Here is a 26,408-nt window from a genome sequence, read left to right as displayed (position 1 = left end):
TATATATATAAAACCAAATCTCATTATTGTTCTGGTCGGGTCCTGAAACTGGTAAATGGACCTAGTGGAGCACAGAGACTGTCAGAACTGTCAGAAATGTGTTACAGCCGTGTTGGAAAGATGCTTATACTTCAGAGTTTCTACCTGACTGTCACTGCCAGCCTGTGGTGATATTGCACTTTTGCACAGTATTCTATTTCTTGAGATGCATCTGTAATTATGATTGGCTGTTGCTCCAAAACTTGCATAAGAGCATCAGTGTTCTGGCCCCTTTGCTCTGCACGACGACGTTCCTGTCTTAGGAAGCTTCAAAACGTTTCACCTCCCCAGGACAGTCCTGTGTTGTTAATATGTATGCTTTTCATCTTTGTAGGTTTTTATTCATTTTCCACCTTATTGTTAAGCATTGCATAGGATTAATCGTTACTTCAGTCTAAATACAGTATAGTAACTTGTTTTTAAAACAGACAAAAATAGGTTACCTTTGGTTATTTTTTATGAATGTGTACTGGAAATTATTCATTGACAATCTCTATTCTCTTTGAAGTTGATTTCTGCTCAAATTAACCAACTTCACTGGGAAAACCGACTGGTAGTTTAGAAATATTTGCCGGTATCACAAATGGTATAAATCAGAAAATACTACAAAGTAGGATAATAGGATTTCTTTCTTAATAAGAAAAATACACATATTGAATCTACAGGCATTTCCTGAGAGCATTAGCTGGTCTTATTCAATCTTAGTCTTTAAAAACAGCATCTCAGCTCAGCAGAAGGGAAATTTAATCTGAAATGTCACTTGCAAGACTCAGAAATATTAACATTTTGTGAGCTGCAACATCAAAGAGGTCTATGTTGTCTCACACTGGAAAACTCAACCAATGCTCACTTTTTTTCCTCCAAAAAGCTCCAGGTTTTCCTTCACCTTCCTCCTTTCTGCTGTCCACCAGTGTTCCTGGTATAGCAAAATGTCGGAGTCTAATTATTTTATAATCTGACTTGTCAGGATTTTGTATGGCAAGAGGACGGCCTGTCGAATACAAACTCTGCTCAGTTAATTAATAGAGAGGTGCGAATCGTCCCCACACCACTGCAACACATTCTGAAAACCCCATGACTGCTGAACCTGACAGCTCCCTGAAGACCATCATAGGCTGTGGGTGGCTTTAGATGGGCACGGTATGTTTTCTAGTGGTGAAATGAGGGAAAAAAGCAGAATTTAAAATAACTTTTTTCCACCTTCTGGCTTTCAGCTTTCACATTGTAATCCAGGCAGTTTCATAGGTAGTTAATGTTTAGTGGTTGGCCTCACCGTGGGCAACGACTGGTTTGGGACGTCTAATGATTGAACAGTTTTTCTTCAAGGAGGAATGATTATGCGCCATTACTTTCAGGGATTTTTAAAGCAATGGTTGGCTGCACAAGTTTGCTTTTATTGTGGATGTTTTGTAATCTGGGTTATTTATACAAAATAATATATACAATGGTATGAAAAAGTGTTTGGTCTCTTCCTATCTTTGCATTTTACACTTACACTTATTTAAGTGTTTCAGAACATGAAACCAATTAAAATATTAGTCAAAGACAAAGTCCAACAACATGAATGTTACATTAACTAGTTACTCCAAACCCTTAAGTGTAAGCGTGTGTTTGTGGATGGATCCTGTGTGAAAACGCTCTGCCTTGTAATGGGCTGGTGGCCTGTCCGGGATTTACCCCGCCTCTCGCCCATTGGTTATAGATTGGGAAAAAATTATCACCGACTCAGGTTAAGCTGATAAAAATGCAAGCCTAACTAAATTATTCACAGTTTAGATTTGACAAACATCATTGAAGGGAGTAACGAGGCAGCATGTCCATACCCCATCATTTATGGTAGCACTTGTTTTGCTGAAAGTCGGACGTCAGGTTGCTGTCTGTTATGGACTTGTTTACACAAAACAAAAAGAACATGTGACCTGCAAAAGCCCTAATTCCTGGAAAGAACCCGCGAATGTGACGCTCCCTTTCTCCTCTTGTGTCTCCACCTCTGACTGTCTGCAGTCATGGTTAATGTGTCTTTAACATTTTCTCTCCATTCATTCACCTCTGTTTCTGAAGACTCCAATTCATTTCCAGAGATCAAACGTGTAACGTAATCCACAGAAAACGTCTATCTGTTTCTTTTCCTGCGTGGTTTGAAAATGAGCAGTGACCCATCATTTGTCATTTCGCTCCTCATATGAAGAGTTTCTTATCACTGAGAAATGTGGCGTAATGAGAAGTAGCACATAAACAGAGCATTTGGAAAGTATTCCCAGTGCTTCACTTTTTTCCACATTTTGTCATGTTATTGCCTTATTCCAAATTGTAATATTGCATTTCATAACATTCAAGGTTGCTTTACACCTAAAGTAAAAACAACAACTAACATCAAATGGTGAATTATATGGAACAGTTGGACTTTAAATCAATGTTTTGGTAATGTTCTGTTGGTGCCAACCATACAAAATGAAATGAGGGCCCAAAAAAAATCACACAAAATGTGTGAATGAGGAAAAGTGTAGAAAATTGTTCTCGTGCAGCTGAAGTGTATTTGTAGTTACCCAGATTATAATTGATGACAGTATGAAGTCGAGATAATTCAGGTGCTGAATCGCAGATTACATCATCAAACCCATAGTTTAGCGCATAGTTTTGATTGCCGCCGTACTTATTAAGTTGAGTGTGAGTCTGAAAATCAGAAAACCTTTGTTACCATAACGAACTGTGAATACAGAAAACAACAAATCAACACAGTGATCCATATATTCTTTTAATTGACCAGAAAATAAAAACATGGGGACTAATTCAGGATGTATATCACAGGAAGCATTGTCCTCTTGGTTAAATGCTCAACTAAAATGTAAAACTTGAAGCCGGTGTTGACTCTGTGGTCATGACGTTAGCTTGAATCCTCCTCTGATCCTCCAATGTCCTGCAAAGTTGAAATTCAGTGAGTTAGTCCAGTTGGAACGTCTAAATGTTATCAATCATTTCTAAATTGTAAATTGTTCCAATCCTGTAAAAATTTAAACTATCACTCGTTGATTTTAATAATTTCTCTAATTCTTGTCAAGGGCAAAAATTCTCACTTTCAATTTTTGGAATTTCATCCCATCTGCTACTCAATATTTTTCATTTTTGACTGGACAAAAAGACAAACATATTGAAAAGCAGTAATTGTGTACAGCAGTGATGGCTGAATGAAATACATGAATGTCTCACCATAGGTTCCTGCGTCCTGAGATTCATGATGTGTTTCTGATAAGCTCCTATGATGCAGTCTCTCCTGCAAACACAGAAATGGTTCAGTCCACACATTCCTGCTTTAATCTATTGAAGCTGATGGTGATTATTAAACACAACGTTATTTAACTCACTTGCTGGTGATGCCTCCCCCTGATGGGAGCCCTGGTATCTCCTCTGCAGCCAGGAACTTGATCACATACAGAAGGTCGGGGTCTTCATCTTTGGATCGCATCATCTGAATGATTTCTGCAGAGGCAATAATTTGAGACGAAAAATGCATGGAAGATGAAAGCAGCCTGATAAAAGTTAGTGTGAACTTCTGCAAAGCCATCCAATCACCTTCCACTTTCATGTCAATGTGCTGCTCCAGGTCTGCCTCGCGCTGCAGTGCCTCCTGCGACACCTGGGGGGCGCCAGGGAAGCACACAATGATGATGCTGATGTTATCCAAGCTGCCCTGCAGAGGGAAGCAGAGGATTGTTAATTCAGGTAAGTCCAAAATTATTCATACACCAAGCAGGATGTAGACTTAAATTAGCTTAATTTCAGAAAAAACACTAGTCCCTGAGAGGAAATGAGACAAGAGATGATGACGGTAAAAGGTGTTGGCATTGGTTTTGAAAAGGTAAAATTTTGAAGAATCAAATAACATAAAATAAAAATAATAATTATAGTTTTAGTCATTGAACAAAGCATTTTAACACCTAAACAAGGCAAACTTTTTCTATATTTGGTTTTGCATTACTACGTTCCTGTGGGGGTTTTTTGTTGTTTCAAATAACTGTACAAGTCATTTCTAGGTTTTCTATTCACATTAAGATCTTAATAGCTATATTAAATAGCACTTATATTGTGACTAAAAAGGGTAAAAAAAACTAGTTGGCACCTTAATAATAATAAGAATATATTATTATTATTATTATTATTATTATTATTATTATTATTATTATTATTAACAGAGGTAAACCTAAAAAAATATGAAATAAAATATGTCAATAATCTAGTAGCTTTGCTACTCATTTAATTAAATATTTCCAGTATTACATTAATTTTATCATATGTTACTTTAACTAAGGGTTGTGTGATAGCTCAAATATTAATCAACCTAATGTGGCAAAAGAATGAATCATTAACTATTTATAAGCAGGTGGTCAGATCTGAGTAATTTTGGCTATTTATAGTCATTTGTTGCATTTGCAGTGTTTTATGTAATTGGTGATGTTAATAGGCTACGTGCGGCATGTAGCTTTTGTAAAACGCAGCTTACATCATGACTGTGTTGTAACTGCAGAGCTGTGAGGTCAGTCTACTAGAACAGGAGGTGTTACAGATACACTAAAGCCTTTTCAGGTGAATTAATAGCAGCACACAGAGGGAAGGATTTAAACTGAGAGGGGGAGTGTCTTCCACTGTTCTGCTGAGCTCTCGTCAACACTCTCACACTCCATGTTAATCCAGTCCATGTGCAGCTTTTCTTGCTCCAACCTAATGTTTAAGGATCTCTTAGTGCGTCTATTTATAAGTCAGGCAAAGCGCTCAGCGGTATTTTTGATCAGCCAGGAGTAGAATCCACTTACGTAACAATCAGGTGCGTCACTGAGAGCCTGCTTAGCTCACCTTTTTGTCAGCGTGAGGCTACTGATTCATAAATCTGCCTGCTGTAGCATTTAGTGAGACTATAAACAACCGAGTTGAATCTAGTGGAGTCTGGAGAAGTTTTGGCTGCAAGTTCACTTCAGAGCAAAATACTGAAACACAAACTTGATTCTAGACTTGCCTGTTGAAATAATCTGTATTATTGTATTGGACTGACAATAATATAGGACAGTAAAGTCTTTTATTAGTTTTGGCAGTTGCTACATGATTGCAATAATCTAATAAAAGGGAATGAATGGACAAATGAGCAAAATTATCAAGTCTGCTGTCGTGTGGTTAGATTGGACATTAGAGTTGTGATCTTGAATACTTATTATTTTGCCATTTATTGCTTTGTTGTTATGATTAGCATCAGGACAAAGGAAAAAACCTAGAATGATGTGTGTTTTTAGGTGGCAAAAAGTAAACCATGTTCCTTTCCTTTTATGTTAAACGTACAAAAACAAATGTCAAAATCATTGGCCTTGTAAAATAATCCACAAATAATGAGCCTAATTGACCCAAACCCAAAAGTCATCACCACACTCTGATGCAAATAAATGTTTACATTTATCAAACTGCTAAGCATTTTATTTAGAGTTTCTCTCTGATACTGATTTCAGCTTTTCTTTCATATATGTCATAATATGGATATGTTAATTCACAATAACACATGAAAGAAATAAATGTGCTACAGGATATTTGATACAAGAAGCCAACAGGAAATAAAGAATTTGCTGAATTATTCATTATTTCTAGATGTATTCTAGGATGTGATTCCTAAATTACCATATTTTCCGCACTATAAGGCGCACCTTCAATAAATGGCCTATTTTAAAACTTTTTTTATATATAAGGCGCACCGCATTATAAGGCGCATAGAATAGATGCTACAGTAGAGGCTGGAGTTACGTTATGCATCCACTAGATGGAGCTGCATTAAACGGAATGACAACAAAACAGTCCAACTCGGTTCGGCGAGGAGAGCCTTCCGCGACTGTCCCGGGGCGTGGCCGGACGATGGTCACCCTTCTCCGTTCGCGCACAGCATGTTGGTGGAGAACGTGATGCTAAATGACCTGCAGACGACCTGATTCTAGACGGTTGGTAGGTAGATAGGTCAGTCAAACTTTATTAACAAACCAGCGTTCTGACAACTATCCCAGCATGCACTGCGCGCTTCTTCTTCTTCCACGGGCGAAAATGAAGTCGGCGGCTGCTTACTGTAGTTGCTAGACCTGTTGTGGCTCAATACTGGTCCATATATAAGGAGGACCGGATTATAAGGCGCACTGTCGGCTTTTGAGGAAATTGAAGGTTTTTAGGTGCCACTTATAGTGCGGAAAATACGGTAGTTGATTTTTCTTCCTTTTATCTACTCCTTTAGAAGTATTACATTGGTCTTACGTCTCACCTTATAGAGGCAGAGGTCAATGACTTGAGTACAGATGTCTCTCAAGTCATCACACACCTGGAGACGGTTGCGTATGAATGCACACAGTTCCTCGTTACCGATGGCGTCCCACACGCCGTCGCATGCCAGCACGAGGAACTCGTCTTCGGGTGACCTTTCCAGTTCGTACACTTCTGGTTCTGGTGACACCAGTTGCTCCGTTTGTGGTCTCCAGTCCACCTCCTTGAAGTCAAAGTCTCCCAGTGCTCTGGAAACGGCTAGTGAGCCGTTAATCCTCTGCAGGGTAACCGAGCCGCCGGCGTTCTGGATCCTCTCCTTTTCCCTGGGATTAAACGGCTTGTGGTCCTCTGTGTAGAAGACCACCTGGCCATTGTGGCAGAGGAAGGTGCGGGAGTCCCCGCAGTTGATGAAGTAAATGTAACGTGGAGAAATCATGACAGCCGCTGCGGTAGAGCCGCTTCTGTCCCAGCTGTCCTTGCGAGCCATTTTGTGCATGTGGCGATCGATGCCCAGGAATCCCTCACGGATTCCCTCCTTTACCTGGTCAGGGTCCTCGTTTGCTTTGATCCCACCTGTTGAAAACAATATTTTGGCATTCAGATAAATGTATGCACTGCATTTGGGAGCAGTGATTAAGTCTAGGGGTCAACAAGACTTTATAATGTCCATTTGTCTACTTTTCGACTGGTTGCTTGGGCCCCACTTGTAGGTTTTAAATATTGTACTGTGAATCTAATGGTGGGTTTGGCATAAAACAAAAAGTTGATGGAGAAGCACTTGAGGCTCTCTGTTTGGCATAGTGGATGATCTTTTCTGTAAACCTTTTGGGTTAAGATTTATTCATTCATGAAATTCCCTAAACATGTTTTCAAATTCTTCCAAGATGTCTCAACTCTGTTCTAAACCCTTGCAAATGCCCCGTTTACCTGTTTTGTTGTGTTTCTAGTCCGTAAAAACATCCAGTCCCAGTGAACTGTAAGTTTTGCATCAATATTCAACCATATTGAAGGTATTATCAACATTAGTTGTGTACCTGTTGTCAGGATATGATCCAGCAGGTTTCTGGAGCAGTACTGGGCCACTGTGATGCCTGCATGTCCATCAAAAACAGCAAAGTACGCCCAGTCCTCCAGGTCTCCCTTCAGCTGGGGCAAACAGGTGTGGGCATCTTCCATCTGAGCCCTCCAGCCCTGCATGCTGGCCACAGCGTAGTTCAACCCCAAACTAGAACCCCCTTCTGCAACATGTTTCTCCAAGTTGGGGCGGTCCAGGTAGGGGCTTGGCATTGCGTCTTCGTCTTCTAAATTGTCCTCCTCCTCACAGCTCCTTTCCCTAGATCCGCCTTTGAAGAAGAACGTCACCATTTTCTCCGTCTCTTTAACCAGCTGCCGAAGAAAGGAGGGCACCTCCACATTGCTGGCACGCCTGGCCGTCCTCATCACGCAGCGGAGCCTTTGCTCAAGCTTTCTGCTCGACCTGCCGGCGGCCCGTCTCCTCCTGGTGCTCCTCCGCCGGCCGTGTGTTTTCCTCAACAGGTCCAGGGCAACACTTAAGCTGTGCCAGCCCTACCAGATAAACTAATTGCTTTTAATGCAAAAAATGTAAAAAACGAACAAAAAATTAGGGTTTTTAATTTAAAAACGAGAGTCCCGTTTGCTCATCCTTAAGCTGCCTTGTACAATTTCCAGCGTCTGAGGTCCTTCGGTTCGGCTCACAGTCCGTCTTAATCTCACTCCTCTCTCCGCCTTGTTCTGATGGTCACTCTTCTATCAGTTAATCTGTTTAGTTATCCATCTTCTCTGCCCCACCCACTCATCTCCCTTTCTTTCCTATGAAACTCTGCTGGATAATCGCCTGGCCAGTGAGGCACAACAGATGACCTGCGTGTGCACACACCCCCTGGATTATTAAGAGTACATTTTATGCAATGCAAAGGAATCCCATTATCAGACTCAGCAAAGGGATTGCATGAGTGATTTGTTTTATATTTTACTCACTAAGCACCTTGCTGCTCTGCTTAGGGACATTCTGTTACTGTAAACACGATTCATTGAAGATGTTTAGACATTATTGGACGTGTGAAGGTTTTATGGTTTAGCAGATGCAGTAGGAATGCTTCTCCTGTAAACAATAACATCTGAACTCCACAGAAAAGGAACATATAAAAATATAGCATGTTCAGCATGAAGATGTTTTTGATTTATGATGTTTCTTGTGCAATACAAATGATTTGCTGCAGATCTGAAACACAAATGTCTTCCATTTAGCCACTGGCTCTAGTTTAAATACAGACACTCTAGGCTTTATATTAGTTTTGATTTCCTGAGTAAAATGGCTCCCGAGGGACTTTGGCCTGCTCTGCTCTTTAGAAACTAAACCAGATCCAGGTTTCTCGGCTCTTTAGCTTCCTTAACGGACTTCTGCAGAACCGAGATCTTGAGTTTGCTGCATCCACTCCTTGACCTTTTTGTGTTCTTTCTTTAGCCACGTACTTGTTACTCAGCTGATATGTTTATGGAGGTCATTGTCATGCTATTGTCACGACCCATTTTTAGTGTTCTGGCTTAGTGACGAAGGATGTTCTTTAAGGTCAGATACGGCCCGGTTCTTTGGCTTCTTAATGCAGTGAAGTTTTTGTTTATCCCAAGCATAAAAACTGCCCAAAGCATCTTATCTCCACCTCCATGCTAGACCATAAAGAATGTTTTCTTTGGGTCATAATTAGCATTTCTCTTCCTCTGAACAAAGTGGGTCAAAGCTGATTCCAAATATCTTGATTTTGGTCACATTTGACCGCCACAATTTATCAAGACTTTTTCAGAATAATTTAGAGATTATCTTGAAAATTGAAGAAAGGTTTGCAGATAAGCCCTGATCTGGTCATTAACAAACTAGTGTCATGTACTGTAAGTTGATCCCTCCCCTTTTTCATGATTAGCTTGACCCTATGAGGCAACATGTTGACAGGATAGTTGATGACCATCCTGTATTTCATTCTTATTGAATTACTCTCCCCAGCTTTTTGCTGATGGTCTTGTTGTCTATTCCAGCTTTGGTTCGTCTCTGCTGTTTGGTCTTTCCTGTGGTAGAGAAGATGCTGTTAAGGAAGAAATTAACACATGAATTGATCTTGTGGATGGATGGATGGTTGGATGTAGAGGATATCGTTGCTATATCGTGTTAACAGTAGAGGTATAGCAGTAATAATGCCCCTACTAATTTTGTTTAAAAAATCTGAACAAGTTTGTGTTTTTTTTTTTTCGTTCTGAGCAAATGTACTTAAATTAAAGGTTGGATGTTTCTGAATTGTCATTGTGACAACTGCAGACTTTTTACACATCTTTATCAGGGCCGTCAAGAAATGTGGAAGGTTCTATGATTAAATGTAATTTTAAAAAAGCAAACGTACATTACAGTCAAATGCTATAAATTATCATATTCGAAAGCACCTGAATCCAGAAAAATGTTGTTAACACAGTTCTTTATGATATAAATATCACAAACTTTGATATTGTGACAAGAATACATTTTTATTATAGTTTGTAAATCCTTATGGAAGAGTATATTGTACATTTATTTAACTTATTATAAGTTAAAAAGAAAAAAAATTCTGTGGGATTTAACTGACTTATCTCCTTTCTTATTTTTCTTTTGTGTATTTTCAGCTCCTGACCTGGTTAAGTGCTGCTAAAGACTTTATGTGACACTCTTCTCATCCAGTTATAAATACAACTAAACCTTTTATGAACTTACCCTGATCTCTGGCTGCAGGTCGTCGCTTTATTTGTGTTTGTTTTCCTCGAGTAAACACGCACACGGTGATCGCATTTGCACTCTGCTCCTATAATCTCCGTCAGATGTTGAATGACTTCTCAACATCTGTGAAAAAATATCGCTAGTTTGGTGTTTGATTGCTGTGTCTGGTAATGACAGCAAACCACTAATATAAAATAAAATAGCCAAAAATATTTATTTGTGAAGAAAATATAACATAAAATGGTCACTTGTATAAAATATAAACATCCATCCATCCATCCATCCATTTTCTTGCACCCTTTTTCCCTCAGTGGGGTCGGGAGGGGTGCTGGTGCCCATCTCCAGCCAACGTTTCGGGCGAGAGGCGGGGTACACCCTGGACAGGTCGCCAGTCTGTCGCAGTAAAATATAAACAAAGTATACTAAAGTTTGTGGTTGTCTATCAATACTTCTTTCTTTTAAGTTTTAAAATTCCATTTCACATTTTCCGCTTTAACATAAATATAAAAAAAGAAACAAAAGAATTATGAACACTTTTCCTGTTATGCGTTTTGCCCTCCCAACTCTTGAACGTTTCTATCAGGATCAGGTTTATTCTGACTCTTCACTGCCCCCTACTGGACATATTTTTTATAGCAATGCTTCAATTTCTTTAATCATTGCGTATGACAATCTTTAAAATGAACATGTAACTCCTTGAAGCAAACTTTCCATGCAAGTTTATTTTTGCATTACAATGAAGCCTGCATCATCATCTGCGCGTGTGCTGCATTATTAATGACTTATCCCTCCCTGTCTGGAACCACGTGATTAGAAACAGATAGACATGGACTGTCTGTGAATGAAAAGATGACAACAGGCGCTCACGCTCCTCTCCCTTTCCTGTAGCGTACGCTCCTACGGCTGCAGTCGCAGCGACGCAAAATGAGATGACGAGCGGAGGCGGCAGAGGGGAGGATGTTGGAGTGGAGTGAGGCAGGGCGGGGTTGCTGAGTAACAGAGGCAGGAGAGGGAAGAAGCTGCTTTCACAGGAGACGGATGAAGAGAGTGAATCCACGCAACGTGAGTGCCGGCAGTGGATGAGGGAGGGGGGCTTCCAGACTGGATGGGCCCAGCGATGCCTTGATGGAGTATGGGCCAGGTTTTAGGATTCTCCCACTGCCGTAAGTCTTGTGTTTGTTTCTGTGCATACTTCCACAGCAGCGATCTCGTAGATGTGCATAACCCACCTCAGCATCTTTTTCTCACATCATCGTATGCCTTAGCTCATCCCGTCTTCCTGTCTCTCCTGCTATTACCTTGAATAAACAGTAAATGGATCGCTGCAGTGCAGAGGCACACTCTTATTGTTTTCATGTCTCAGTTTGCAGGTTGTGTGCAGAAAGCCTTTGCATGGAGTCATGTTCAGATCATAAATCATTCCTTCCTGAATGCTTCTGTTGTGCTTTGAATATGTGCCCTCCCCCAATCTAATCTGAAGCTAAGTTACAGTAGTCAAGTGTTTTCCTATTCCCTCACTATTCTGCTGCACAGAATATGCTGAATTCAGTGCAATGGCTGCCTGCTTGATTTATACACTGGTGTCATGCTGGCAATCTAATGCAGTGAAAGCCTTTTACTTCTGCCAGAACCACTCAATATTCAATGACCTACAGTATGCACTTAGGAGTGATGAACACACTGTGTTCCCTTAGTCTGATATTTTCTACCAGCATTAATATTTGTTAGCCTTAGCAGCATCTTTTCACATGAAATGCAGGCGAGGAAAGAATTACAGTGCTCTTACAGTTAGTTCTTGTGTGGTGCTGCAGTGTTTATGGGGTTTGTGTGTTCCTGCTCATCTGCAGTACATCTGTGCTGAGCTATATAATGGACCAGTTTATCTCACTAGTTTTGTTTTTATATCTCAAGACAAGTTTATTTGTGTAGCACATTTCAGTAACGAGGCAGTTCAAACTGCTTCACACCAGAAAAAAAAAACTAAAACATTTTACAGCAACCAATAACGGAACAGCAATTGGTTACATTACAGTTTGTTAAATGCTAAAATAAAAAATCATCAAGCAACAAAATGTGAAATATTGTGATTACAGTGGCAGTGTTATTATGAATCAAAGGCAGCTCTATTTTAGCCTTGATTTAAAGGAACTCAGTGTTTCAGATGTTTTGTAGTTTGCTGCAAGTTTGTTCCAGGTAAAACTGAATGCTGCTTCTCCATGTTTGGTGTTGATACAACAACAGCAGATCTTTAATGTATTTTGGTGCTAAGCCGTTCAGTAATTTATAAACTAGCAACAGTATTTTACAGTCTATTCTCTGAGCTACAGGGAGCCAGTGTAGGGACTGTAGAACTGGGATGATGTTGCTATATCTTCCTAGTTTTAGTGAGAACAGGATCTTGCTGGAAATGTTCTTTAAGTGATAGAAGGCTGACTTTGTAACTGTTTTTATATGTCTCTGGAGGTTCAGGTCTGAGTCCACTGCTACTCCCAGATTTTGGGTCTGATCTCTAGTTTCCAGCTAGAGATCAGGATGCTTGTCGATGTAACATGTAACTGCTTTCTTCTAGAGGAATATGGCTCTGTGGCATCCACCCCAGACTCAACACCTCCATGCACCGATGGTAAGAAGCTCTCACCTCTCCTCTGTACCTCGTTTAGTTTTTATTTACATGTCAGAATAACAATGTCGCAATTACTTTGATAGCAACATCAAAACAAGATTCATCTGAAAACCTCATGTGTTTCTACCTTTCATCTGTCAGAAAAAAACCAAAAAAAAACAGAAATGTCTCTTGCTGATCAAATAAACTGCTTATTGTTAGGACTACTTGAAAACGTCTTCATCATCGTCTTTGTAAATCAATGACTGCCTGTCTTGATTTGTATCCAGGAGGCAACGAGGAGTCAGAGATGTGCGATCTGCAGACAGCCAGAGAGTGGTCCGATGATGACGACGAAGAAGTGGAGACAGGAGATCCGGACGACGACGAAGGACAAGCTTCCTCCCCGTCCATCTGGGGGACTCCTCGCCAGCACTCCTTCGAGCTGACCTTCTCTTACATTGCCATCGCAGAGGCCGAAGCGGTTGGGAGCTCACGCCACCATCGTGAGCGACGCAGGGGTGTCCCCCGGCTGGGACGCACTCCTTTGATTCGAACTGACACGCTGGAAATGCTGTTGGACTCCCCTGATGAGGACTGGGAGCCACAGGGGTTTCTCAATCAAGACGAAGAAGAGTCACCATCAGAGACTCGAGCGCGGGAGTCGGAGGAACCAAGGACAGCAAGTCCTGTGGGAAGAAGGGAAGGGGAGCAAAGGGAAACTCTTACAGTGCAGCCCGCTCCTGGACCTCTGGACTCAGAAAGCGAAAGGACAGATGCGGGAGACGGACGAGAAGAGAGCGCAAGTCAGAGTGGTCAACGAACTTCTGCGATCCAGCAATGCAGTTTCTCACAGATAGCTCAGGGTAAGAAGTGGAAGCCATAAAGACTTGGATGTGTCTTTGATCATCAGATGCATAAATTATTTCCCCAATTCGTCTTTCAACCTTTTAAAAATTACTAGATGAAAGATTTTTTTGTTTTGTTTTTGTTGTTGTTTTGAGAAACTCGTTTTGCTTCACAAATGCTGCACATGTTTACTTCTGGCACTGTCAGCGTTCAGCTCATCCCTGCTGTCTGCAGCCATTAGTATCAAACGTTCACGAACCCTGAGCTAATTATAATGTCTGACACTCGGTGACCTTTTTCTTCAAGGGGTTCTTCATTTCATGTGGCATAGATGAGCAGAGTCATATCATCAAGCCATATGTCAGAAAGACCCTCACATGAATTGAATGCTTGTTATTTTTTACATACCAACACACTCACTGGCCACTTTATTAGGCACACCTCACTCGTACGACGTTGGACCCCCTGTTTGCCCTAAGAACCGTCTTAATGTTTTATGGTATAGATTCAAAAAAGTGTCGGATACCTCAGAGATTTTGGTCCACATTGACATCAACTTCTGTGCTGCAGGTCTCTTGCTCCATCCCATCCCAGAGATGCTTTTTTGCATTGAAATCAGTTGAGTGAAGAGGCCACTGGTTTTCAGTGACCTTTAAAACATCATATTTAGAAACAGTTTAAGACCCGCGCTTTATGCCATGAAGCGTTATCCTACTGGAAATAGCCATGAGAAGATGGGTAGACGGTTGTCGTAAATGGTTAAGTATGTTCAGGAACAATATTCCAGCAGGCTGCTGCATTACAATGAAGTTTAATTGCCACAAAGGAGCCAAAAGTTTGCATACACCACCACTTCCAAAACTCAAATTGTTCAAACAGTTGTTGAATTTTGATAAGCTTGTGTGTATTGTAGCTACAGTTTCATAACCCCTTCATAGTCACTCAAATCTCCTTTCTTCCCTGATCTGGTGCTCGGTTTGAACACCGGGTCGTTTTCACCACGTCTAGATGTCTCAATACATCGAGCCTCTGTCATGTGATATAAGTGTTTAGAGTAATTTGAAGATGTGTACCTAATAAAGTGGCCGGTGAGTACATATGGTAAGGCATTACATCATCAGACTTGTGAGATTTTCTCGTTACTGGAACTGATGTCACACAGCAGAAAAGATGATTCTGCAGAGTTTAGGAGACCCAAAGAAAGAGCTGCATTTTTGCAGCGGTGCCTGTAATTTACTTACTTTATCACCATGGTGACATCAGCTTCTGTTTCCCAGCAGCAGAGGATTCACCAACCTCAGAGCCCGAGTCTCCCGTCACCTTGGAAACCATTTCAGTCAAGCTGCTCACCTCTGTGCGACCCACAGACCCAGCGCGCTCGTCTGCGGCTTCCGTAGGCCGCAACTCTCAGGAACAGCTGCTCAGAGATCACTGGTTTTCAGCACCAGACCTGGCAGAAGATCTGACCGTATGCATCCACATAGCAGGTACAGGATTTCATCGCTACGTTTTGCTAACATTTTTTTTTCTTTTTTCATATCTGCCTCCACAGATTTTCTGTGTTTTATGTTATTTTTACTGAGATTCTTCCTCGCAGCTCACAAGTCAATGCTTTAATCAAAGATACGCTCAGATTTCCCTCTCAGTATGTACCTTCAGGGGCAGGCGGGCAAGAGATCCTGGCTGTCCACTGTCTCCATAGTAACCAACTCTCTGGAGGTTTTGGGAATGATGGGCTAATTACAGGGGAAACATTCCAGGCTTTAGCTGACTTTTTTAGGCAGGCACACCAATGAAACCGCTATCGGTGTGTGTCGTGTGTCTCACAGAAACTAGGGCGAGTGTGTGTATGCGTGTGTGTGTGCATGTGTGCGCGTGTGCGTGTGTGTGTGTGTGTGTGTGTGTGTGTGGGTGCGTGCGTGCGTGCGTGCGTGCGTGCGTGCGTGTGTGTGTGCGTGCGTGCAGTTTCTTTGTATGCAGATTCGTTGGCGCTAGTTGGAAGTTCTTGAGTGAGTGAGGCAGAGAAGGGGATCATTAGAGATAAGATTCAGTCATCATGCTTGATGGGTTTTCAAGTGGACTATTGCAGTGGTCAGACAAGAGCTGTGTCTCATTTAGGTGAGGGAGGGATTTAAAGCCTGCTGATAATTTTGTGGTCAGACAGATAACAGACCTAGTGTTGTGTAGTCTTAAATAAATAGGTGACATGCAGAGTGTCCACATGAGAATTGTCCTTCTTTTTATTCTGTTACTTCAGATACCAAATGTCACATCTGGATAAATGTTTGCAACCATTAAAATTTGGCACTGCTGAGTAGGAACATTTTTTTTTTTTTTTTGATTAATTAAAAAAATAAGTTAAAACTTTATTTTGGTCATAAAGTTTTCTTAATTATGGTTTGCTAAATATAGCACGTATATAAATTTAATTAATGGTTGAGTGGAGTATTATATTTAGATATTATTTGTATGGGCCTCTGTGTAATTTTGATGCAGTATTCCAGGAAATCAGGATGTTATAAATTGTTACTTAAAAGCTCCTGCTGTTAGTTATCAATATACATGTAATATGCATCCCTAATTACTTATTTCAGGTCTCTATTCTCAGCAATTAAACAAAGTTTAAGTAAAATGTATTTATTTAAAAATTTTTACAGAAAAAAGTCTCATAGCAATGTACATGAAATGATTCATTCTAAAATTGAAAATAAAAGTAATAAAATAACTCAATATTTAAAAAAACATATTTTGGAAGATTTCTTTAAAAAAAAAAAGCAAATATGATGGAAGCCTTTTCAGTTTCTCTTGGATGGAAAGAGAAGCAGACTTTAGCTTTAAAAAAACAGAATTAACTATTCTCTTGTAAGTGACAACTAAATGGCAATTATTATTTCTTCTCATTGGACTTTGCTTTAAAAGCTGATCGATTTCAAAACAGTGAAAAGAATTAGCTCCACGTTCTCTGGCAGGGAGACTTGAATAGTGGAGGGCGATTCTGTGGACCAGCAGATTATTTTGGGCTGTTAGGCCTTTGCAGTGCTGAGTGAGCATTGGACGGCCAAAAACAGCTCAGGGGGGAGAAGGGAGTTCGTTCAGTGGGGGAGACAGAAAGGGAGAGGGAGAGACTGGAACAGCGACCAAACATGGCCAGTAAAGGTGAGACGTTTTAAAGAAATTCAAAGCATGCTTTGATGTGTTGAGCCAAAATAAGGAGAACAAAATACATTTGATTTAAGTTAAGAAAGGTAGTTGAAAGAAGCAGAGATCTCTCATCTGTCTTAGATCAGCTTACATTTAGTTTGAAATAGAGTATAAGACAAGCTACAGGTGTGTTTGACTTTAGGCTGATGAGCTGCTCAGGATAACTAGCTGGAATCTCTATCAGTGGCTTCAATTCAAAGAATTGTTTGCCATTCAAATGAGTTAAAACGGTGCTGTTATGGTATCAGACAGCTGTCTGCTGGCTGGCTTGATTTTACCGCTTCAGGCTGGACAGCTTGGACATGCACAGACATTTCAGTGGACTAGTGAACAGGCGGGCATGACCTGAGCGAGAATAAATGAATGGATGGTTGCTTTGAGTAGACATTGCCTTGAAGTTCATTTATTTTCACCCAAAGTTATAAGTAAGCCCCTTAACTTGTGTTCACATTGTTATATTGAGTATTTCTTTATTGATTGCTGCCTGGTTGCAATTATTTTCTTTATATTTGCTTACTTCAGAGAAGCAGGTACAAATGTATATTTACAGTCATATTAAAGAAATTAAAATATGTGTTCCACTGAGGCTTGTTTTATCAGATTAAACATTCCTTTTTACTTTAAATAGTTTTTAAACATAAGTTTCATTAAGTTCATATTTCAGTGTGAAATTGTATTTTTAATTGGTCTGATGTGATGTTCTCAATCACATTTTTTATGTTTTCATTTGCTATATATATATAGTTTTTATCCCTTACATGTCCCTGTTAAATCTACTCATACTTGTTCTTAAGTTACAAACCTTAGGAACGTTTGTTTTTAAGGATCTACACTGCCATCAAAAAGCATCGTCCTCTATTACAGATCTCTTCTGATTTACCCATGAGGCCTGCGGTGCTTTAAATATTGTTCTGGGATTTTTGTGACCTCAATGCTTTTTCAATTTTTTGTAGTCTGGCTAGTCCAAGGAAGGTCCACCACTGTTTCATGTTTTCTACGTTTGTGGGTAAAGGCTCCCATTGTGGTTCACTGGAGTCCTAAAACCTTAAAAACAGTCAGTTACTTTGCCTTGTATTCATAAGACTGGGGCATGATGTAGTGATTTCTATATCTGTTGGCCTACTTCATGGTGTTGGGCAGGTGCTATTTCAGTTTTTGACAGATTCAATTGAAAGCCACTGTAAAAGTGAAATAAAAACATTGTGGTTGATCGCCGTTATGTCATGCAGTTAATTTTTTACATAACATCCGAATGGCCCAGAAAGCACTTATCCCTTTATTGCATGAAAACATATGTAAAAAAGTTCATTTGGTACGTAGTAAAGTTGTTTAATCTGAAGTTTAATTTTATCAAGTTTGAGTAAAAAAGGAAAAGCATATAGAAGAAATCTGTTAGGGAGACGCAAACTCAAGCAACAGTACTTTTGAAAATGGGTGATTAGAAGATGCAAACAATCCTCCTTTCATCTCTCACCTACAAACAAATCATTTGCCCATGTAGTTGCTCATATTATTGTCCAGATATTATAGCATAGGCCTAATGCAACTGATTCTGTCAGGAGATGTTATTAATTGGGGTCATATAACCACATTTCCTTAAAGTAGACTAGGAGTAAATTGTATAAAATTGCTTTAATTTATTGTCTGTCAATATAGGTACGAAACATCTCGTATTGTCACGATGAACCATCCCGGAGCAAGTGGCTCCACTTCTTATCTGAGAAAGTTGAGCACAAAATGATCAAAACTGCCAAAGTGTGAAGTTATGAAAGCAAAAAGAGATAAGGAGCCAATCATATGTGATGGTTGGTCGACTGTGTTATTTTCTTCTGTATTTTTTTAAAATTGTTTTTATTGTTCTACTTATGGAAAACTTGTTTACCGCAGAGATGCGTATTTTTAATTGTGCTGCTTCTTCACTAGTACCAGTATATGAGAATAGAGATAAATTAGTGCTGCTTGTCGGTGTGTTGAGCATCACTCAGAACACCCACCCACTGACAATGCTCTCTCTTCAAAGAGGCTTCCATGAGTACTTAGCTTTTCATGACAGACACCCAGAAGTCTGTGTTTACACAACACACTGTTGTTGCTGTTATAATTGGTTGTGTGTGTATATGCATATGGTAAAACCTTCGGTATGTAAATTTAAACAGGATGTTTACTAAATTGGTTAATATCCATGAGTGCGTAATCCCTAAATTGCAAGAAACTTTCTGTTTGAATTATTTAGTTGTGAGGTTGAATAAGAAAATCCCCCCTATGGGACAGGAAAAGCAGCTAAAGTTCAATGAAAAACTGCAGCAGGCTTTCAGAAAGCCTGAGGAATCATTGATCACGGTCACTCTTAACTGTTAAATTAAAATCTGTCTTACTGGAAGCAAATGATAAAGAAACGAGGCGTGGCTCAACAGCTTTTGCACAGAACATGGGTATAATTGTCTCTAGCAGTGTGAGCGGACCAGGGGGTTCAAATCTCAAACAAGATCCCAGTTTGTTATATTTAGCCTCCAAGACTAAAACGAGGCGAAACTGCTTTAATATGAAGTAAACAGCGACCAAAACGTTAAAGTTAAAACTGTATATATTAGAGATGTCTGATCCAACTGTTCCTGGCAGACAATGAAACCATCAGGGTGCAGATTATCGGGTGCAGACGGCCTGACAGGTGACAACAGGTGCCGGAAATTTAAATTCCCTTCAACTGCTGACTTTTTTTTGTTCCTCTGAAGGTTAAATTCAGCCACGGCTTGAGCCTGTAGCTGCTGGGTGCTATCTCAGGCTTGATGATGAAAATACCTTTTTTTGTTTTTCTTAATGTTTTTCCCTCCTTATTCTTTCTTCTCAATAATATTTCTTTTCCTGCTCATCTGTCTAAAAGTACACCCATTTTAAAACAGAGAAATGAAAGAGTACATAATATTTAGTCATAATTTATAGACAACGTTGGATATTAGAGGTTCTTAGGTTTGGCAATTAATCGAGTACCTGTATTCCGACCTCATAAATAATTTCAAAACGTAGTTACACTAAAATGTTTGATCACATTTAGAGTCCAGAACTACTTTTGCCTGTCGACTATCATTTGTTTGACCATTGTTTTCATCTACCTGTCTATCAGTAATGGACCTCATCTACTGGAAGGACACAGAGAGAAGTGGCATGGTGCTCACAGCCTTGGTGGTGGGCTTACTGTCCCTGTTCCAGCTCAGCATCATCTCTGTGGTCTCCACCGTCTCCCTGGCTGTCATGTGCTTCACCATCTCTGTGCGCATATACTACCACTTTCTCCACATCCTCAGCTGGGGGGACGGAGAACATCCTTTCAAGTAAGATGGTTTCCTTGGATCAAGGCATTAAAGAAACGTTTGTGCAGTTTTAATACTCAGATTATTTCCCTGAGTCCTCCACCGGATCAAACATGTGGGCACAAAGGAAACACAGATTCCCTGGAGTTGGACACCTGCATGTTTTAAATGTGTCGCTGCATGTAAAACGATGTGCAGAAACTTATTAATGATTTTATTATTATTATTATTGCATCTAAAACAGGCAGGATACTGCATAGTAAATATTTACTGTCTATATTACAACTGAGCTTTGTTAATGAATTATTTTTACAATAATATTGAGTTGACTGAGGACTCTTTAGACCTATACTGCCTCGTTAACAATTAGCTCAACATATCAGCTTTTAATTATATTTGAGTTAATTTATTGATTAAATGAGTGTGTGTTTCTTCCAGGTCATACTTGGATCTGGACATCAGTTTAAGTGGAGAGCAGGCCGACATCTACATGCAGAAAGCCATTGTTCTGGCTCTGTCTGCTGTTGATGCCCTGAGGAGGCTGTTTTTTGTAGAAAATCTTTTTGAATCCCTCAAGGTAAGCTAAGCATGGCGATTTAATTATGTTCTCTCTATTCGTCTACGTGCTTTTGTTTATATCAGCCGTTGTTTGTGCATGTCTGTTTAGTCTTTTAGTACGAGGAACGATTTTAATGAACCGTGTTGTTTTGCTTTGCTTGGAACCTCCAGGACTCATTAACCCAAACATCTGCATGGCTTCATGTTCTGCCATTTTGCTCTTATTATCAGTCATATGCCATCATTACAGCTCCGTGGTTCCCTGGTCACAGCATTGTTATGCAAACTCAAAACAAAGACAGCAGCTGTTACTTTTTATGATATAATCATTTCAGAGAACAATCCGGCACAATCAAATTAAACAGTATTAGAAGCACATTGTCCGCTGCCGATGCTGAGTCATTATTTTTGTGCCAGCGTCATATATTTACTAGTAAAGTACGGTCTCATAATCTGACTGCCTCTTATTTACAGCTTCTTTAAGATGATAAGCTTTGATTTTTCTTTTTAGAATAATTTTGAATGACTAGAGTTAATTTTGTTAGCCATTAATATATACCAATTCACGCCTGTTGACTGCGTAACAACTAATAAAAAGTATAAATTATGAACTTGTTTTGGTTCTGATGTTATTCCTGAAGCCTAGTAGTGACTCATGTGTCCCCATCCCCTATTTTTAGTATTCAGTTTCTGATTGGTATTGTTCTGTACAGGTCTCTTGTTTACTGAATCCATTTGTTTCAGCAAAGGAAGCGTGTTGGCGTAACTTCCTTCCTAGTTACTACCTCGTACCTCACCGCCTATCACATTCCTGTCAGGACGATAGGACCGCGAGGTAGCTGAACTTGTAGCCAAACTTGATTGACAGCTTCACTTCAGGACAAGCTAACTACCATTAAAGCATATCGCTGGAGCAGGAATAACGTAGTGTCCACCTCAAGGCTGAGTTTGTAATGCAACGATTTAATAAGACAGGAGCAGTGTTGTCTGAGAGGGACAAGTTGGAAACCTCACTTACCGGCACCCTACTCAAGGATTTAAAAGTGCGTGCCATCGTTATAGATCACCATTTTTGACAAAATGATGCACGTCATCATTCTTAATTTTGCTGACAACTTTAGAAGGCAAATACTTTATTCCGTTGCAGCGAGTTGAGCAGTGACTGTAAAACTAAAATCTGATAACATTCTGTTCATGTTTACACTTGCAAAGACACCGCCATTTCACAAAAAGCACCACATTAAAAATGTGGGGGTTTTGCATCAGAAAGTAAAAAGCCGTACTTTTTATTCACAAGTACAGCTTAAAAAAATGTTATATTGTATAAAAATGATTTTTTTTTTTTTACCACATTTCAATAAACAACAGATCTTTATTATATAGATTGATTTTGCAAAGGATGAAGTATTTTAAGCTTTTATTTAATGTAATCTTTTAACTACTTTTTTTAATTTCTGGGGAAAAAAATTTGTTTTTAGCTGTACATGCATGTTGAGATTTTTTATCGTCCATACATTCTCAAACAGAAATTTTAAGAGTTCTGGCTCTAAAATATGACAAAAATTGTCCCTTTTACATTCACCTTAACTGTGGTAGAAAGCGAACACCTCACTTTCTAATTTTAGTCATTAAATTTGGACAGAATAGAAATATTTATAGCAAATGACAATCCATGGGAGCTGGTTGAGCCCCTTAATCCCTGAACCTCCTGGCCAACTGTGACCCTGCTGGTATGCTAAATGACACACACCAGTCAGCACACATGGACTCCCGGGATAAGACGGAGTCTTTTTCCATGTGAGACGGGGGTGTCCCATATCTGACGAACTGGATCCTGCAACCAAGACCGAGAAACTGACGGCCATTAGACACTGTGAACATTATGGAAGATACTGAGACAGGCTAGACTGCAGAAAGATGGATGATGTTCTAAAACTGGAAGTCAAGAATGTTAACTAAACCTATTTGCACGTCTTTGATGGAAGTTGAATAAAATATCTTCGCTTATTTACCTTTTTAATTCTGTTTTATCTTTCTTAAATCTCTAGTTCCTGTTTCTGATGTACCTTGTCACATATCTGGGAGGCCTTTGCAACGGCCTTACCATCCTCATCATCAGTAAGAAACTGAAATCCTCACTGGAGACATAAAACGTATCAATAAACCCTTCGGCTCACCCACGAACTCTTTCTTCCTTTCCTCCCAGGTGTGATTGCTCTCTTTTCTTTGCCCCTTTTCTATGAAAGACGGCAGGTAACACATTTTTTTATACAACATCGTAAATATTAGTTTCAACACAACAGATTCATATTTTTTTTGTACAAACTGTGATGTTACAGGAGCAAGTGGATGGCTTTATTGGAAAAATTCAGGCCCAAATTGACAGCGTGAAGGACTTGTGAGTATGGCGCCATCTATTGATCCTCAGTGGCTACTAGCACAGCCACGCAGCTGTTTTCTTATGGATGTTGTTCACAGTGAAGCTTAAATGCACACTTGTTTTTCAAATTGGGGAGAGGGGGGAGGATTTCCCACAAAACTACTTGAATGTTAGATGTTTTGCTTTATTTTATTGAATGTTCATAAATAAACCATTAAGGAGACTCTGTGATATTGTTCATACTTACACAAGAGCTAAAGTTGCATTATTGTGTTTTTTTTTAAGCAGGCTGTAATTGGAGGAGCACTAACCCCTCCTCTCTCTCTCTCTCTGCCTCTCTCTCTCTCTCAGTCTGCGAAGACTCACCCAAGGCGGCGGCCCTCCTCCTGATATGACTCCTGGTGGTGCCAAGCCTAAAACCCAGTAAAATCTCATGGACATCAACTTTAGGAGAAGCTACCAGAGTTGCAGATTGCCACTCAATGTCTTACTCAGCAGTCTGTCCCTTAGACCTCCAGCGGATGGCGCTGCAGACACTGGGAACCTGAAGAAAAGAGCAACGACGTTCTGTGTACCAAGACTGTGTCTCGTTTCTAGAGGTTAGAGGACGGCTCTCAGATGCTCTCAAGGCGAAGTGATGGTTAATGGGTTCTGGGTGAAAACAATCTGGTAACATCATTTTTGGAAACATCATTTTAGCGTTACAAAGGAGATTCGATGAGCATCTCAGTTAGAGCTGTTGTACTAATGTGCTAAAGAAGGCGAGTGGGAATTTCTCACCCCGACTCGGTCAGTCAGGTGACTTAACGTATATGAGAAGACAAAAACAGGGATCATCATGGCAGCATAAAATGACCACATCTTCTTCTTCTTCTTCGTTCAGATACATTTTCATCCTCACAACTGTTTATCTGCATGAATGCCAGTGTGTTGTTTTGAATGTGTGCGTCTGCTCTGACAAATTTACTGATTACTGAATCTGTCGGCCCCAATTAAAACAAATTTCTTCTTTATTTTTTTCTATAATGTTCTTTTTTGTTGTCACCCCAGCTGTCATTCACTTTCCTTTATGCTTCTTCTGTGACTTTGGCTTTTGCTTCGCCCTTTGTAGGTGCAGCGAGAAAGCAGAGCGATAGATGAGATTTGCAATAATTTTTGCTTAATGCGATGCATCTGAAGTGGAAGCAATGTGCTCAGACGTCCTGACGTGATGTTTTAGTTGCCGTGTGTCTGTTTAGTGAAAGGTTGAAGATTTTAAACAGTCCTTCTCCCAGTGCTCTTATTGTGCTCTTCTCCAGCTGTTGATGAACTCTGAAAAACTGAGCAAGCGAGATACAGCAGGTGCCTTTCTGACCGCAGGTGCATGACATCATCACAGTACTTACGGCGACCGCGTCTCTGACCGTCACCTCACGCAGAATGCTGTTTTTGTGCGATTACTTTATTATATATACATCTGTATGCCGGATCTTGAACAAAATTGTAACAAAATCAGTTTCAGGAATCTCAAAACTATTCAGGATGCTCAGCTATATAAACCCAAACTTTGTTTCAGCTAATGCTTCAAAGCGTAACGTTACTCCTATGCCTTACTGTTACTCAGCTCATGCATCCGAACGAGAAGCAAAGACGTGTTAGCAGATGTAAACTCCAATATGATGGCCTGAAGGCCTCAGACATGCTGATGCCTAGAAATGACCCTCAGTAGTCGAAAGCACATCTCTTCCGTTGTGTTTTTGGCTCAGACTGAGGATGATTCCAGCATTATTCCAAAACGTGCTCAATGTGTTACTCTGCAATGGCGTCTGGATGTTTGGTGCCTTGCAAAATCACATATATTCACTGGACCTATTCACATTTTTGCCATGCTGCAATCAGAAACTTCAATGTTTGATTGGGATTTTATGTGATAGACCAACACAGAACAACTCAAGCTCAGTTTGATTGGATAGAGAATCTGTGAAGATCAGTTTGCTACAGATTCTCCACTGGATTTAGGTTTGAACGTTTTCTGGGCTACTTTTTGATCTGAACCATTTCATTGTGGCTCTGGCTGTATGTTTGGAGTCAGAAGGTGAACATCTGTCCCAGCAGCACAGTGTTTTGCAGTCTAACATGACTCTTACTGAGATTCTTCTGTATTCATCGCTGTTATCAACTCTCAGCAATTTCCGTCTTAAGGGTGAGGGTAGCAAGGATAACGTTTCCGTTAACCAGAGCTGAGGACCAAAGTTATCATGGCTGCTTCTGATTAATTTTCTCCTTGTCTGACCTGTCAGTGAAAGTGAACCTCCATGTTTTGGTGGTTTTGCAGTCATGCCATTCTCTTTACATTTTATTTGGTCGCTGAGTTAAATAGTGCATCGTAAGGTTATTTTGTAAGCTAAACCTTATTAAAGCTCCTCCTCACCTTCGCCCCTGACCCGCCTGCTGTGCTCCTTGGTCTTCATGATGCTGTTTGTTTTCTTTCACAAATTATAGACTACTTCGCATTGGTCTGTCACATAAAATCTCAACAAATTACATGAAAAAGTGTAGCTATAGTGTGATCAAATTCAGCCTCTACCGTATTCCCCCACTATATGCCCCTTTTGCATTTTAGATGTTAGCATTAAACATGGAGAATAATTAAGAATTGGTTTTCCACTTTGCCTCAGCATCTTTCGTAACATTTTTCTCTGGATTAACTAATATCAGCTCCTGCGCATAAAATTAGTACAAGCCAAGTTTACGGACAATGGTTTTCCTGCGATTATGCCTATAAACATGTTTGTGTTTCTGGGATTAAAATGAGCATTTCTCTAATACGTCCTGGTTCAAGTCACTTGAACTATTCCTACTATTAAAACATTGTCTTCATTTTGTGCTCTTGTTATTTGCGTTTCGCCCAGCGTCTCAACCCCTCTGGATACAGGGTTGCAAGTCCGAACCTGAAGTGACATTTAGTCCTTTTAAAACCAATGATGATATGCATTGTAGTTGTAGACCAATTATTTTGTATTCTGGATCACCAGACTTTTATCCTTTGAAGAATAAACACGTGAAACTCTCTCATTGTTTGACTTTTTCAGATGTTGCATAAGGGGAAATCCTCAGAGACCGTTAGATGTGTCACGTAATTGAACAAACCTGCACTTCAGTCAGACCCGTTTTAGCCAAAATACAACAATCTCTCAGCACAGTGACAGATTAAAGTAGATTAAATTTGCTGGCGTGGCACTTTTCTTGGACCTCCCATCTTTTTTATGTGCAGATACAGAATTCCTGAGGATAAAAGCACCAGTGGCAAAGACCACCCAGAGCAGAACCACATATCTGACTGCGTGCTGCATTTTGTACATGCTAGAAGAATCCCATAAATACAGAAATTTTGATATGCAAGCATCATTGTAAACACTGAGCTCTATCATATATGCTCATCCTTACGTTCTCCTC

The 26,408-nt window shown here is 40.0% G+C and overlaps 2 protein-coding genes across 4 annotated transcripts; one reads left to right on the top strand and one right to left on the bottom strand.

Annotated features, from left to right (window-relative positions):
* Nucleotides 1–2,781: 2,781 nt before the first annotated feature.
* Nucleotides 2,782–8,253, bottom strand: ppm1na (protein phosphatase, Mg2+/Mn2+ dependent, 1Na (putative)). Its single transcript, XM_008425745.2, has 6 exons — nt 7,353–8,253; nt 6,320–6,891; nt 3,610–3,727; nt 3,402–3,516; nt 3,247–3,310; nt 2,782–2,956 (listed from the first exon to the last, which is right to left on the bottom strand). The coding sequence occupies exons 1-6, from the start codon at nt 7,756–7,758 to the stop codon at nt 2,924–2,926; spliced, it is 1,308 nt and encodes a 435-aa protein (XP_008423967.1). The 5' UTR covers nt 7,759–8,253; the 3' UTR covers nt 2,782–2,923.
* Nucleotides 8,254–10,907: 2,654 nt separating this feature from the next.
* Nucleotides 10,908–26,024, top strand: rtn2a (reticulon 2a). 3 transcript variants are annotated; one of them, XM_017308283.1, is made up of 10 exons: nt 10,908–11,238; nt 12,645–12,698; nt 12,968–13,543; nt 14,804–15,013; nt 19,849–20,056; nt 20,474–20,612; nt 22,642–22,711; nt 22,800–22,846; nt 22,933–22,991; nt 23,325–26,024. In XM_017308283.1, exons 1-10 carry the CDS (start codon nt 11,208–11,210, stop codon nt 23,398–23,400), a joined length of 1,470 nt encoding a protein of 489 aa, XP_017163772.1. In that variant the 5' UTR covers nt 10,908–11,207; the 3' UTR covers nt 23,401–26,024. The 3 variants fall into 3 exon arrangements, with proteins under 3 accessions (XP_017163772.1, XP_017163773.1, XP_017163774.1); XM_017308284.1 differs by having other exon boundaries at nt 10,910–11,238; nt 14,807–15,013; XM_017308285.1 differs by lacking the exons at nt 10,908–11,238; nt 12,645–12,698; nt 12,968–13,543; nt 14,804–15,013 and adding an exon at nt 16,582–16,682.
* Nucleotides 26,025–26,408: the final 384 nt, after the last annotated feature.

Source organism: Poecilia reticulata, linkage group LG13 (genome assembly GCF_000633615.1).
Source record: "Poecilia reticulata strain Guanapo linkage group LG13, Guppy_female_1.0+MT, whole genome shotgun sequence".
Taxonomy (NCBI): domain Eukaryota; kingdom Metazoa; phylum Chordata; class Actinopteri; order Cyprinodontiformes; family Poeciliidae; genus Poecilia; species Poecilia reticulata.
The sequence above is the reverse complement of the archived record's forward strand: the minus strand, read 5'-3'. Positions and strand labels throughout refer to the sequence as shown.

Bases quoted from the DNA above. Each gene is read 5' to 3' on its own strand.
- ppm1na (XM_008425745.2), bottom strand. From the start codon at position 7,758: ATGAGGACGGCCAGGCGTGCCAGCAATGTGGAGGTGCCCTCCTTTCTT. The intron at 6,892-7,352 runs GTACACAACTAA...TGTTTTCAACAG, and splicing joins GGATCATATCCTGACAACAG to GTGGGATCAAAGCAAACGAG. The intron at 3,311-3,401 runs GTGAGTTAAATA...CTGTGTTTGCAG, and splicing joins GGGGGAGGCATCACCAGCAA to GAGAGACTGCATCATAGGAG.
- rtn2a (XM_017308283.1), top strand. From the start codon at position 11,208: ATGGGCCAGGTTTTAGGATTCTCCCACTGCC. The intron at 11,239-12,644 runs GTAAGTCTTGTG...GCTTTCTTCTAG, and splicing joins TTTAGGATTCTCCCACTGCC to AGGAATATGGCTCTGTGGCA. The intron at 20,613-22,641 runs GTAAGCTAAGCA...TTAAATCTCTAG, and splicing joins ATCTTTTTGAATCCCTCAAG to TTCCTGTTTCTGATGTACCT.